Below are 14,550 nucleotides of genomic sequence, written 5' to 3' on the forward strand. Positions count from 1 at the left end.
ACCAGTACGCACTTTTGTAGCTGAACATTGTTTATTTATACTTAAGAATACATTTTAATATTTCAATCTTATTAATATTGAGAGAAACTAAAAACAAAACACTATCGTTAGGTTATAGTTCAATCAACAGTAACTAAACAGATAAAAGATCTCATATCTATCAGAAGAACTGCTAAAATTAAATAAATTTTGTTTCTTTATTGAGGATATATGTACCTAATGGGTTATCTGTGCTGTGCCAAGTACGAGTATTAAAACACGAATTTTGCTTTAGAAAGTTTCAGACTGGGAAGAGGGAGGATATGAATAATAATAAAGGAAATCATTAAATCCATGTAGGCTCACAGAAGTGTACCTGAAAGGAACTTTATTTGCGCAGCAACATTAATTATTTTTTGACTGGCCAAATTATTTTGAGACGTACAGATATTTAATAGCTAGAAACTTATTTATAGTGAAGTTTGGCTCAGCGGTATGTGGGGTTTCGATATCCACTGTAGGCAGAGAAGAGGTAGCCCAATGTTTAGCTTTACGTTTAACATTAGACGGACGAAAAAATTATTTCATTACAAGTTACAGATTTTATAGTTAAAATAATTTTGAAACAGGTATAACTTTTTGATCACTTTCAAGCACACAAGTTTAGAAAAACTACCTTACCAGTGATCAAAACGCCGTTTGTTTGTTTAGAATTAATCACGATCTGCAATTTGTGCTCTGCACACCACAGATATCTGAAACCGGTTTCTATCATTAAAAGGGCCCACAAATACCACTCTGCCACTAAATATCTGTTCATGGGCTATCCGTGATATCACAGGTGTGGGGGGCTCGAAACGCTGTACTTTTATTAATCTTTAGTGTAAAAGAAAACTACAATCTTATATTAAAATAATACTTATAATCAATAAGTAAGCTAAAAATGTGCTACAAAGGCAAAAAGTTGTTACATTTCGTTATGCACAAACCTGAAAACACTACATAAGAGTGCAAGTATGTTTCTCCAAGATTTAGTATTTTGAAAATCCAACTGTGTTAAACAACAACATCCATATATTATAAACCTTATCTTAAATTACATTTATTGATTTTGATGACATACTCTGATAAAAAAAAAAAGAAAACGAAAGGGTTCATTTAGTATTTCAAGGTTTTGAAAACTAGATACATCTTTTAAATACTGCGGAGGTACACATCCTTTAACACGTTATTTGGTGTTAAGGGTGCGCGCGCACGCGCAAAGTGATAATACTGGAAGTTTACCTTCTAATGCTATACCTTTAGTGGGGTTGTGAATTAGGTTTTCGCTGACGAACGTTTTGTGATTACGAATTGCAGCACAGAAAATTAAGTATTCGAATGATAGAATTAAAATGTGGAATTCGAAATTGACGTATATAATATTCTCAACAGTAGCATTTGGTAAGTAAACATTTTTTCACTTTCATGAGATTTTCAAGTTTAAAATATAAGTGTTACTATTATTAAGAAGGTAACCTAAGTTAGCAGTACTACTACTACTAGTAGTAGTAGCATGCACGCGAGTCAGGTCTCTGCAGTGCGGTAGCGATTCAATGATTTCTGTAGCGGAGCGCAGAGTGATGAAAACCAAGTGTTATTGTGATTAGTACGGTACAAGTGTGATTAACACTACTCATTATCAGGCGTAACGCACTAACACTTAGTACAGATGTGACTAATAAGTGTACTGTTGGCTTATTACGTTAATCAACTTTGCTGTATAAAGATAAGAAAATACTATGCTGATGCTATAATACACAAAGTACGACCCTCTGAGTTCTAAAGTTAGATGAGAAATACTACTATCAGTAGTGGAAAATAATTTTAATTTCATTTCCAATGAATAATAAGGATAATTTTGCTATCTTGTTGTTCTGATATTTTGCTAATACCTCACTTCAAAATATGTAATAAATACTTTTGCTGCATAATCTTATTCTGTAAAATACTCATCAGACCTCTTCTACAATATCCAAAGAAAGTCTGTATATTATATCCATTAATTATTGTAATTTAAATCATTTTAATACAGGTGTAATCCATTCATTAGTATAGTGAGGGGTAAATTATTACCGATGAAATGGTTCTTGACATAATGGTTATTAAATAAGTCATCAAAACTGTGGTGCTAGTAGTAAATACATTGTTTACAAATCAAAAGTGGTAATTTCTACATGTTACTAGTTTTTTCTTGCTTAAAATGCAGTATTATTTTGGCCATTTTGTCTAATAAGAGAAACTGACTTATTGGAAAGGGTTCAGAGAAATGCTAATAGGATAGTTCCAGAGATGAGAGTGTTATAGTATAGAGGTAAGTGTTCTTAATGTGTATCTGTTGAAAAAATATCCAGATATACAGGGAATTGAAGGAGTAAAGACCTTTGATTTCTTAATACTATATTCTGTAGATATTAGAATGAGAGGACATAAGTTAGGATTTAGAAAACAAAACAGGTTAATACAACGTAACATAATATTTAAGGATACAAGGGGTCTGTTGGTCTATCTAGGTTATATATGTCTACTGGAAAAATAAATCCATCACTGATAATTTAAATATTTATCAAGCCTACTTTTAAATTTACTGAGTCCAAAACATCGAAAGGCAACCAATTCCAAAGCCCAACTACCACAGGAGAGTAAAACTCATGCTGAATATTTACCATGCCAGTTAAGAAAGTTTTCTTTTAATATAGGATGACTGGATAATGAAAGATGTGGTTCATCAGTAATACTAGAAGCCAGGAGTTTAACAGGGGAATTGATGATTTTCTGAAAACAGTGGATGTATTTTATTGCTTACTTTCCCACGTTAAAGTTATATTGATGTTAGTTTGATTTTTTTTACTATTTATGCCTTGTGCAAATGAGTACAACTTGGCTTTCAATTACAGTATCACATTCCACTAACATATTTTTTTAAAGTTTCATTTATAAGAGAAATAAGCTTCATCTTGTATAGAAGTGGAACTAACTGGCATATAATTTTCAGGACAACTCTTTATCACTCTCTTTGAAAATAGAAATAACACAGGCAACTCTGTAGTTTCTGGTTGTGTATTCACTGTCTGTTGAGCTATGTGAAATGAAAGAGAAGGGCTCATATATTTTATCCTTGACTTTTGTTGGGTTTTTTTAAGACTTAGGAAAACCTTGTCTGACCTTGGTGTTTTTTAATCATTTTTGAAATATGGACGTATCATGGGTTTTCTACTTTCTGTGGTGGTATGGAATTATTCCAGTTTATTGATTAGTTAGTTTTTGTACTTTAATGATGGCAACACATGGTTTCAGAGTTGATAACATTTTCTTGCCACATTGCTCTTTGTTCTCTTGTAAGTGATTTCTCCTCTACTGTCCATGGATAATTGAGCATTGTATTTAGTCTGATTTGAAGAGGTAAGCACTGAAATATTCTTTGCTGGTAGATTATGACATTGAATGAAGCAAGTTAATACTTTGTATCCTGGTGCATTTTCTTTGTTCAGTTCTTTGCTTTTATAGTGGTTACTTTAGTCAAACTTTATTCTGAGAGACAGAAATCGTCCTTTAAGTTATTAACTGATTTCAGTAGAAGTGATAATGTTCTTGTCTGTGCAGGTATATACAGTGTTTTTTTGTTGGTTTTTTTCTGAATAAATATTGTATTCTTTAACCAGTTAGTTGTGTCAGATTTTTAACCATGTGAAGAACTACAAATGTAAATGTGCTAATAAAATGTACTTACTTCACATGTATTCTATTTTTACTTCTTTTTGTTTGCTTTTATTAACAGGGTTTGTCTATTGTTGTCACATGGGTCTTCATTATATGTATTTGTCTAAAAGTTGACTTTTTTAAATTTTTTTTTTGTTAATAAACTTCAATTCATTAAAGAAAACCCCCACATATAGAATAATTATAAATTCTGCTTGTTTTGGTCACAGATTTATGGGAGGAATCATTTAAATGAATGTCTTATTGTTGAAAAGAAATTTTTTTCTCAAAACATTTTCGAGAATACAAAAATGTTTTTAACAGTACTGATGTCCACAGGAAACATAACAGGGAAGTATATCTTTTAGAACTGGGGACTTAATCAAAATAACAAATAACCAATGAGTATCAATTATACTCATTAATGTTACATACACTAATCAATTAATCAAAGTTATCAAGGGATTCTAGAATTTTTACCACTGCAGAAGTATAGAAGTAATTGGTCTAACAAATACCTTTGCTGTTTTTGACAGTATCCATCTAAACATATTATCTACAGAAGCATAAATAATAATGACAGAAACATATTTTACTAATAATTTTTAAATTTATTTGGTATTTGATTTTTTGTGTGAAATAAATGCCATGCAAATGCTTTTTATAATACATGTAAATATTTGAGAAATCTCATTTTGTGTCTGATTGATTTTTAAGTTATTAAAACAAAGAGGAAAACTTTACTTGACCTCCAGAAGAACTTCTGGCATGAATTATGTATCACCCATAGGTGGAGCTGGGAAATTTTATCAATAACCTATGAGCACCAGTTAAATCAATTAGCCCTGTAAACTAAGGTATGGGAAAATACCACTAATTTCTCAGTGCTATTCATAGACAAGGTTAAATGGTATATTGATACAGTGTATACTTTCTCAAAATTTCTAAATCAAATGCCCTTTATCAAAAAACAAGTTCATTACTGCTCAAGGTTCGGCATGGTCAGGTGGGTTAAGGTGTTTGACTCGTAATCTGATGGTCGCGGGTTCACATCCTGTCGCACCAAATATGCTCACCCTTTTAGCCGTGGGGGAGTTATAATATTACGGTCAATCCCACTAGTCATTGGTGAAAGAGTAGCTCAAAAGTTGAAAGTGGGTAGTGATGACTAGCTGCCTTCCCTCTAGTCTTACACTGCAAAATTAGGGATGGCTAGCTCAGATAACCCTCATGTAGCTTTGCACAAAATTCAAAAAACAAACTACTGCTCAAATCACTAGAAAAACAAAAAGCTCTAATATAAAAATCAACTAATGGAAATTGGATCTTTCCATGTCAAATCATCCAGGGGGCTGCAAGTGACTCTCACAGAAAAAATTCACATCTGCTCATCTACCCATATAATGAAAAATTTCCAAAGATTAGATCAATATCTCTAATAGTTTCTTGTTTACAGCTCTGTAATATTTAATTACTTTTATTTTTGGCAAATTCATTTTCAGGCAACTTTGGCTGCTTAAAAGTTGCAAGAGTAATGGTGGTAGAAGGCTGAAATTTGCTACACTAACTGAATTAATCCCACAGAATTCAAAATTGGTTTCAAACCAAGTTTATCTCTCTTAGAATTTTCATAGTGAGGCTGTAAAATCACCTGAAAACCCAAAATCTTAAAAAACATTGGTTTATTTAATAAGCCATAGCTCTAAGACTTAATATGATACAAAGCTGAATGTTGTTTTCAAATCTCCTATAATATATCAGTTGATAAATCAGCAATTGTTGTAACTGTTGCACAGTTTGACCATGTCACCAGTTATTCAGCCTTTTCAGATTTTTACCATATATTCTTACATCTCAAGATGGTGTTCAACCTCCTTTTTGAGTTATAAATTTTTAAAGTATCCTCTGACCATACGTTTGTTATTTAAAAAACAATTCAGTTCAGGTGTGTTACTCTGTGCAAATATATCCATACAATCCATACAAGAGCAATGGCATTAAGGTTTAGCTCTTCACAAATAGTTTCCTTAGGTGTAAATGTCTCTGAATCAGATTGAGCTGTTTCCATTTCGGAAGGGCCTGGTACATCCTCTGGTGGATGTTGTGCCAAATTCTTTCGACAGCTGATGCACAGCTTTTGTCCTGGTTTTACTCTTGCCATTCTGGCAGTGTCCTGATCCACTGTGCGAATGGATCCTGCAGCAAGCAAAAATTCAGAATTAATTCATTGTGAAATATAATAAATTAACAGGCAGCCTAAATAAAATTTTGACACACACACACAGTTGGATAATATGACAGAGAATAAATGTTCAATTCATAAAACTGGGACTCATTAAGCTGACTTTAAAAAATATTTCCACCCTAGAAATATAGAAATATTACAATTTACTTACTTTGTATTTTTTTTGCATGGATGAGCTGAGGGTCACCGTAAAATCTTTGCTCATTTTCATTGCAAGTGAGGAACATCTTTTCATGACGAAAACACACTGAAGCAATATTATTCTGTTGAACATCTAATCTCCAGGTTAAAAGTATTATTTCTTCAGTGGAAAACGAATCCAGTCTTTTTAATCCAGTTTTACAGCAATACCTCTGTAAGTGACATGGATCAGCTCAATGATGAGTTCCTATACTGCACTCAGGTAAATCATGCATACCCTCCATCTCAGTGGCCATAATTGTCTAATGACCTCTGAGATTACCTCACTGGCTTTTATACTGATCCATTATTGTTTTTACAAATATGTAATTCAAATTAATCAATTATTTTATTTAGGCTGCCTGTTAATTTATTATTTTTTACAACCTTGATTTTTTTTTTAAGATCATGTTCAGAGACGTAAGAATATATGGTAAAGGCTGATTAGTAAATTTCAATGGGATTCATAATTTTTCTCAAAATTGTATGCATATATATTTGCACACAGTAACACACCTGAATTGAAATTTTTTTTTTCAAGTAAAAATCATATGGTCAGAGGAAGCTTTAAAAAATTATAGCTCAAAAAGGAGGTTGAACACCTTGATTTTTTTTGTAGATCATATTCAGAGATGTAAGAATATATGGTAAAAATCTGAGAAGGTTGAATAACTGGTGACATGGTCAAACTGTAGCCTGAAGTAGGGCTATTTTTAGCTACTTCATAAAAAGTTGCATGCAACTACATTGTTTTATAGGAGATCTAATAGACTTAATTACAACAATTGCTGATTTATCAACTGATATGTTATAGGTAATTTGAAACAAAAATTCAGCTTTGTATTATATTGAGACTTAGAGCTATGGCTTATTAAATAAACCAATGTTTTTTAAGATTTTGGGTTTTCAGGTGATTTTACAGTCTCACTATAAACATTCTAAGAGAGATAAACTTGGTTTGAGACCAATTTTGAATTCTGTGGGATTAATTCAGTTAATGTAGCAAATTTCAGCCTTCTACCACCATTACTCTTGCAGCTTTAAGCAGCCAAAGTTGCCCGAAAATGAATTTGCAAAAAATAAAATAAAAGTAATTAAATATTACAGGGCTGTAAATAAGAAACTATTAGAGATATTGATCTAATCTTTGGCAGTTTTTCATTATATGGGTAGATGAGCACATGTGAATTTTTTCAAGGCATTCTGAGAAGGGTCACCCGGAAAATTTTCCAAAATCTGGATGATTTCACATGGAATGACCCAATTAGGATTTCCAATTATAACAGTTCTTGATTGTTTCTACTATCCAAGTAAGTGAAAGAATACCATTTTATTTCATTATTATATATTTTATATTAATTCAAGTTTATTCACGTTTGGGCTAGTATGGCCTGGTGATTAAATTGATTCTTTCATGATTAGAGGATCAGGTTTGATTTATTTTTCCACCAAACATGCTCACCCTTTCGACCATGGAGCATTTTATTTGTTTTTCAGTTAATAAAAAAGATGTTAAGGTTATCTGTTACAATCCCTAATTTTTAATTGCCAAACAAAGGGAATATCCAACTGGTTGGCTGCTTCAAACACCAACTCCTGTGCTACTTTAATGTTAAATAAAATGTACACTTATTGTGTTTTTGCATTGTTACATTTCATTTTCATAATTGCTTGACTATATTATTTAATGCTAAATAAGGCTTAATATTTGTTGTGTTATATTGTAGTTCATTATTAACATTATTTTTTTGTGGCAAATTAGATATATGTTTTTTACATGTTGTATTAGATATGTTTTTTATATATTATGTCTGTAACACCACACCTCTAACTTTCATGAATTTGTGTTCTGTTGGAAGGTACGATAGGCACTAGTGTGTCTTGAACTTCCACAAGTCTGATCACAGGGCTAATGCCTGCAAAGCAGTATTTTTATTCATATAAATCATGCCAGCTTTTTAACTATGTGATAAGTTACAAATGTAAATGTACTAATCAGCTTTTATTTCACAGACTTTCTTGGTCTTCTGCCTTAGGTTTTTTAATCTGTTTTCATGTATGTAATTTCTGTTATTGAGCAGGTTTTCAGTATACGTATTTTTATCATATGGGTCTTAACTCTGTGAATAGGTTTAAAAATTGAACACTATTCCATATACTGATTAGCTATTTCTACCTGAGGAAGAGTGCTTGCTCAAAAAAGTTGAGCATCAAATGCATGATAAATATTTTATACATTACTATTACTTTGGTGAATTTTTCAACTACCAGTAATTTCATTAGTCCCTGTTACTGTATTTGTCTGAATATTATAATGCACACTTTTTTCTTCCAAATTACTTCAGAAACATTGACTGCAAGTTATATTTGTGCACTTCCAATTTTGTTAGGTATTTTACTAGAAGCTACCACTGAAAATCATTAAAACATCATTAAAAGTTTCAAAAAATCTTTCATATCCAAAGCTATAAATGATAATACTGTGGGAATCAAAAGAAGATGAAACAAAGGTTCAAGGAAGCAAATCTGGCAAAAGTGACAGTTCTAGCAATGATGGAATTTATGTGATAATGAATGATTAGCTGAATGTATTACTAGATGTAAACTTTTCAGTAAATTTTGTAAAATTGACATGTAAAAAATGTCAGTGAAATATTTTCAAAAATGTTTAATACATTGATAGTTGCTTATTGTATTTAAAAACTATTCAGTACATGCTGCAAAACTGATATGTAAAAAATGTTTTTTTGTTTTTTTGAATTTCGCACAAAGCTACTCGAGGGCTATCTGTGCTAGCCGTCCCTAATTTAGCAGTGTAAGACTAGAGGGAAGGCAGCTAGTCATCACCACCCACCGCCAACTCTTGGGCTACTCTTTTACCAACGAATAGTGGGATTGACCGTCACATTATAACGCCCCCACGGCTGGGAGGGCGAGCATGTTTAGCGTGAAGCGGGCATGAACCCGCAACCCTCGGATTACGAGTCGCACGCCTTACTCGCTTGGCCATGCCAGGCCCTATAAAATGGATTTCTCCAGTTTAACCTTTGAAAATTAGGTGTGCAATAATATATTTGGGTAAAAATGGTATATTTAGTTGTCTTTTATTTATGCTTGACATAGAAAAAAATACATAATTCAAATGAAATGGTGTTCTTCTGAAGTTACTTAAAGACCTTTTCAAATAACATTTAGTGTGGAGATAATAAATGTCATTCCATTATAACAAACTTTACAAAAACAGATTTGAAAGAATCATTACTTTTAGCAATAGGCTTACATTAGGTGTCAGTTAAATGAATATATATTTCATTGTTGTTAAAAAAGTTATTTTTCAAAACACATTTAAGAATACACAAAATTTTACCAACAGTGCTGATTTCCATAGAAAAATAAAGAAATATTAGAGCTAGAGCTGGGTGATTTAATTAGTATAGTCTATTATTACATGTTCATATCAGTATTTCTACTGTCAAAGTATCAACTATCACAAAAAGACTCAACAAATTGAAATTACAGTTTGTAGTTATTACTATTTTTATTTATTATAATTACCTAAGCAATCAAATTTTGCCATCAGATTTTACTACCCTGTCTTTGTAATGGCAGGGTTGTGAAGGATTTCTGACACAGTCACTAATTTTGAATGGATGAATTATAGGGAAGGCAACTGGCTCGTTGCACCTGTTATCAACATTTATCTTTTACTTGTTGTGGTTTATGGAGCACTATATTTATTGATTAGTGAGAGTTTCAGTTAATCAACTACTAAGTACCACTAGTTGCCCAGCTGTATCTGAGATAATTACTGGCTATTTGTATGATTTAAAGGGTATAGTTAGATTTTCAGAAATCTTTAGACAATGAGCCATATAAAGGAATAGATACTAAAATTGTGTTGTTAAGAGTTGGGGGGGAAACATAAGTTGATTAAATTGTAAGGTGGTTGGATTGGAGAAGGCAAAAAGTTATTAACCATTTTGTTATGGGACACAGGTCAAAGGCCATGCCATTGCATTTGTTGACTTGCATTCAAAATTTTATTGAAATACTATTTTTCAGTTTATATCAGTAAGTTTGGAATCGAATTGTAGATTATAATTCCAACTTTAATGTTATACACTGCTGGCCAAAATCTTAAGGCCAATGAGCATAAAGAAAAAAATATGCATTTAGCATTGTTAGACTTGACCACTTATTTGAGTGGAGCTTTGAAAGATGAAAATAAAACTAAAAAACTTTTATAGCATTTAATGGGGAAAATGTGAACACAATGAAATTAGTTTAAATACTAGCTGGTCAACAGTTTAAGACCATACTGAAATGAAGTATAAATCAGTAAACACTTAAAATTTAGTTATCAACATCTCTCACTGACACCTCTTGTGTTACATTTGGTAAAAACATGGCAAAGACTAAAAAGTTGACAGAGTTTGAAGTGGAAGAATTGTCGAGCTGCAAAAGCAAGGTATTTCTCAGTGTGCCATCACTGGTGAGATTAAGCATAATAAAACTGCTGTTGCAAATTTCTTAAAAGACCCTGAGGGATATGGAACGAGAATTTCAAGTGGTCAGCCCAAGAAAATTTCGTCGGCGTTGAGCAGGAGGATTTAACAGGTTGTCCGGCAAGACACCAGCCGATCATCGAACCAGATTAAGGCCCTTACGGATGCAGAATGCAGCTCAAAAACAATAAGATGGCATCTACAAGAAAAAGGCTTTAAAAACCGTAAATGTTTTTAAGGACATGACTCCTTTCACACCACGAAACAGCTCGGTTAAAGTTTGCTGAGAAGCACCAAACATGGGACGTAGAAAAGGAATGAAGGTTTTGTTCTCTGATGAGAAACAATTTAACCTGGATGGTCCAGATGGCTTCCAAAATTACTGGCACCGATAAGGATATTCTATCAGAGACATTTTTTACACGACACAGTGGAGGAAGTTCCATCATGATCTGGGGTGTTTTCTTCTTTCATGGAACAATGGAGCTTCAGGTTATACAGGGGCATCAAACAGCAGCTGGCTACATTGGCATGTTGGAGAGAGCATCCTTATTGACTGAAGGCCCTCACTTGTGTGGAAATGATTGGATCTTTCAGCAGGATAATGCTGCAATCCACAATGCTCGCAGGACAAAGGACTTTTCCATGGAGAATAACGTGATTCTTTTGGACCATCCAAAGTGTTTGCCTGAACTGAACCCCATTGAAAATGTTTGGGGGGTGGATGGTAAGGGAAGTCTATAGAAATGGACGTCAATTCCAAACAGTGCACGATCTTTGTGAAACCATCTTCACCACTTGGAAAAACATTCCAGCCAGCTTTCTGCAAACACTTATATCGACCATGCCAAAGCGAATGTTTGCAGTTATTCGCAGTGACGGCCGTACAACTCACTACTGAGACTTCTTTTTGGCATTTCCTACCCTTTTTAGGACTTCTTTTTGGTATGGTCTTAAACTTTTGACCAGCTAGTGTTCAAGTTAATTTCATAGTGTTTATATTTTCCCTATTAAATGCTAAAAAAAGTTTGTTTGTTTTATTTTTCCTTTTCTTATTTTCATCTTTCGAATCTGTACTCAAATAAGTGGTTGATTCTAACACAAAATGCATATTTTGTCTTTGCATTCACTGGCTTTAAGATTTTGGCCAGCAGTGAAAATGAGGTAATTTTTAATTTAAAAGTAAAGATTAAAAGAATACATCCAAATATAGATTTTAATGAGTCACGTTGTATATTGAATGCATCACTGTTTAAAATTAGATGTCTGTGATGTCAAGATACTAAATTTATGGTTTCATACAAATTTGGAACTCAAATTAATAATATTAACAAACTAGAATATAAAATAAGAACCTCATTGTTTTTGTTTTACTAAGGTGTGGCTTATGTACTGAATCAAACAAAGTAGCCCCTGTTCAACTCTTTCCAGTTTTGAAACAGGCCTCTTGTATATACATTTACTTAAATATATTACATGCAAATAACCAATCAACAGCTTAGAATGTGCCCAGAGTGGTTTTCTCAGTCATTTTAATCATTGAAAAGGCTACTGTGTTCTTTCAATCCAAGATTTCAATGAGGTAGGTTGTGGCTTGAAGTTTCATATTTTTTTAAATCTAAATACATCTTAGTTACTAAGCTTAATAAATTATAGTGGAATTCTATGGTATCAGTGTAGTTGTTTATGATTTTTTGTTATTCGACTGTTATATGTAAAACCTAAAAAAAATTTTATTTGATGTCCTCCATATATGAAAGTTTAAAAGACTAAGCAACCCATGTCCACCAGCAACTGAGTACAAAGGTCATAGCAAGAAGAGGTAATTGTTTGCTTTACTTCTTGATTTATTGTTCAATATTTTAAGAAAAGTAGGTTCAATTATATATTTTTAAATAGTGATAACACAATGTAACAAAATTTTTACTTTTTCATGTTCTGGGGCAGAAAGTGTTATTTCTCAATTGCTGATGCCTAAAGTAAATGGAAAAGATCTATTTTTCTCTTCAAACTTTGCTTTTGTGACCTGAGAGCATATAATGAAAACATGATAGGAGATTATATTTGGGGTATGATGCATGAAAGTGATTTACATTACAGTCGCAAATCTCGAAAAACTTCCCATTTCTAAACATTTTTGTATAACTTTAGTATGAATACTTGTAAATCTTGATTCATATGTTGTTTTGTTCAGACCTTATGTAAATTAAAATGTGCAAATCTGCCTGTTTTTACATAGAAAATAGGTTAATTTCTAAATTTAATTATCCAGGTCACAAAAGCAAAGTTTGAAGGGAATAATGGCTATTTTCTGTACTTTTACAACACAAGCAATTGAGAAATAACACATACCGTATTTTCCGGTTAATAAGCTGAATCGCCGAATAAGCCGAGGCCAATTTTCAGCTCTGAAAATGAGGGTTTTTGCTTAATACCACCCAATAACCCGAAGCCATTTTTAAGAAGTGACAAGTTTCTTCAAAATGATTTCTTAGTCTCGTTTCAGCGTCAGCATGCATGTTGTGTGTGATCATTGGCGTTCTGTAGTAAAGCAGAACGTGTCGTATTGAGACAGAGATGGAATCAATATGTCATTTGTTATTGGCTCCACTCACTGTAATTAGGTAACCAATGAAATTCCAGAAACAACGTTTCACTGTTGTCTTAACGTGCTTTGCTGATGGAACAAAATTACCGCCTATGGTAATTTTCAAAAGAAAAACATTTCCTAAGAAGAAGAAATTTCCGAAAGGAGTGATCAGCCAATAAGCCAACCCCCAAAAATCAGGTCCAAAATTTAGGGCCAGAAATTCGGCTTATTAGGTGGAAAATACGGTACTATCCAGGAACAAAATTTCTGTTTTGTAGTGTAATCTATATACACAATTTATATATACTGTATAATAATTGGAATGTGACTGTATATTTCAAAATACTGATCCAATAAAACACAGCCAAGAGGGATAAGATTAAAGATCAGTTTTATATTACTGGATGTATAACATGAGTGCACATGTATCACATCAGTGCAAGTTTTGTCATGTGAGCTAGGCATTATTGGAAGGTCAATATAATAACAAATTTATATATTCATGAGACTTGAGCTACTTCAGCTAAACATTTGTATTATTGTATTATAATATGTAGTCATTCTAGCACAGAAAAGCATTATTTATATTTATTTACTAATTTTTTATGATGTTTGTGAGGTTGGTAACGTGACAGACCCCACATAGTTAGGGTGTAGAAAATGACAAAATATAAAGTCTTACTGAAGACAAACATTTGAAACGTATTTAGGTTTTTTAGAAATTAGATACATAATATGAGATTTTTGGGATGAATAATTTTTTTATTTTCAATCGTTATGTGAAATCGCTTTGCACTCAGACTAGTAATAAAACAAACTATTTTCACAAACAAATCTTTAGTAAAAATATGACTTTTTATATACAAAATACTTAACTTTACTAAGAGTCTTCCAAATTTTATGAGGATACAAATACTGTATCAAAAGTTAAAATGCAGATAGTTAATGTGTGGACAAACTCATGTATATTACACTGAGCCTGTAGTGAAAGGGTTAATGGGGGTCTAGTTGTACTGGACCTTTGTTACTAATGTGGTATGTCATGGGCCAGTGATTGAGCCTTTGATTTTTCTTACATTATTTATATTCATATTAGCATAATTAGTAAATTAGTTAAGTTTGCTAATGACATTAAATTGTTGATTATTTCTGACTGTAATTAGGATGTCAAGATATTATATAATGTTGTGTAAATTGGTAAGAGGGACAGATATTTTGCAAAATACTTTAAACTGTATTAAGTGCAGGGTTGTGCTTAACAGTCAAAAGTATCAAGTGTCTGTCTGTACAAATCACTGGTTAATTATCATTTG

General features: G+C 32.3%; 1 protein-coding gene across 9 annotated transcripts in view; it reads left to right on the forward strand.

Annotated features, from left to right (window-relative positions):
* Window positions 1-1,238: 1,238 nt before the first annotated feature.
* Window positions 1,239-14,550, forward strand: part of LOC143255309 (fasciclin-2-like) — a 132,624-nt gene continuing 119,312 nt past the window's right edge. For all 9 annotated transcript variants that reach the window (XR_013030536.1, XR_013030538.1, XR_013030537.1 and 6 more), the window contains exon 1: window positions 1,239-1,422. Coding sequence is in view for 4 of the 9 variants with exons in the window: in XM_076510768.1 (XP_076366883.1) it covers window positions 1,374-1,422 (49 nt within the window). In the remaining 5 variants the exon portion in view is untranslated. The remainder of the gene's footprint in view (window positions 1,423-14,550) is intronic.

This window comes from Tachypleus tridentatus, chromosome 7, assembly GCF_004210375.1.
Source record: "Tachypleus tridentatus isolate NWPU-2018 chromosome 7, ASM421037v1, whole genome shotgun sequence".
Lineage (NCBI taxonomy): Eukaryota > Metazoa > Arthropoda > Merostomata > Xiphosura > Limulidae > Tachypleus > Tachypleus tridentatus.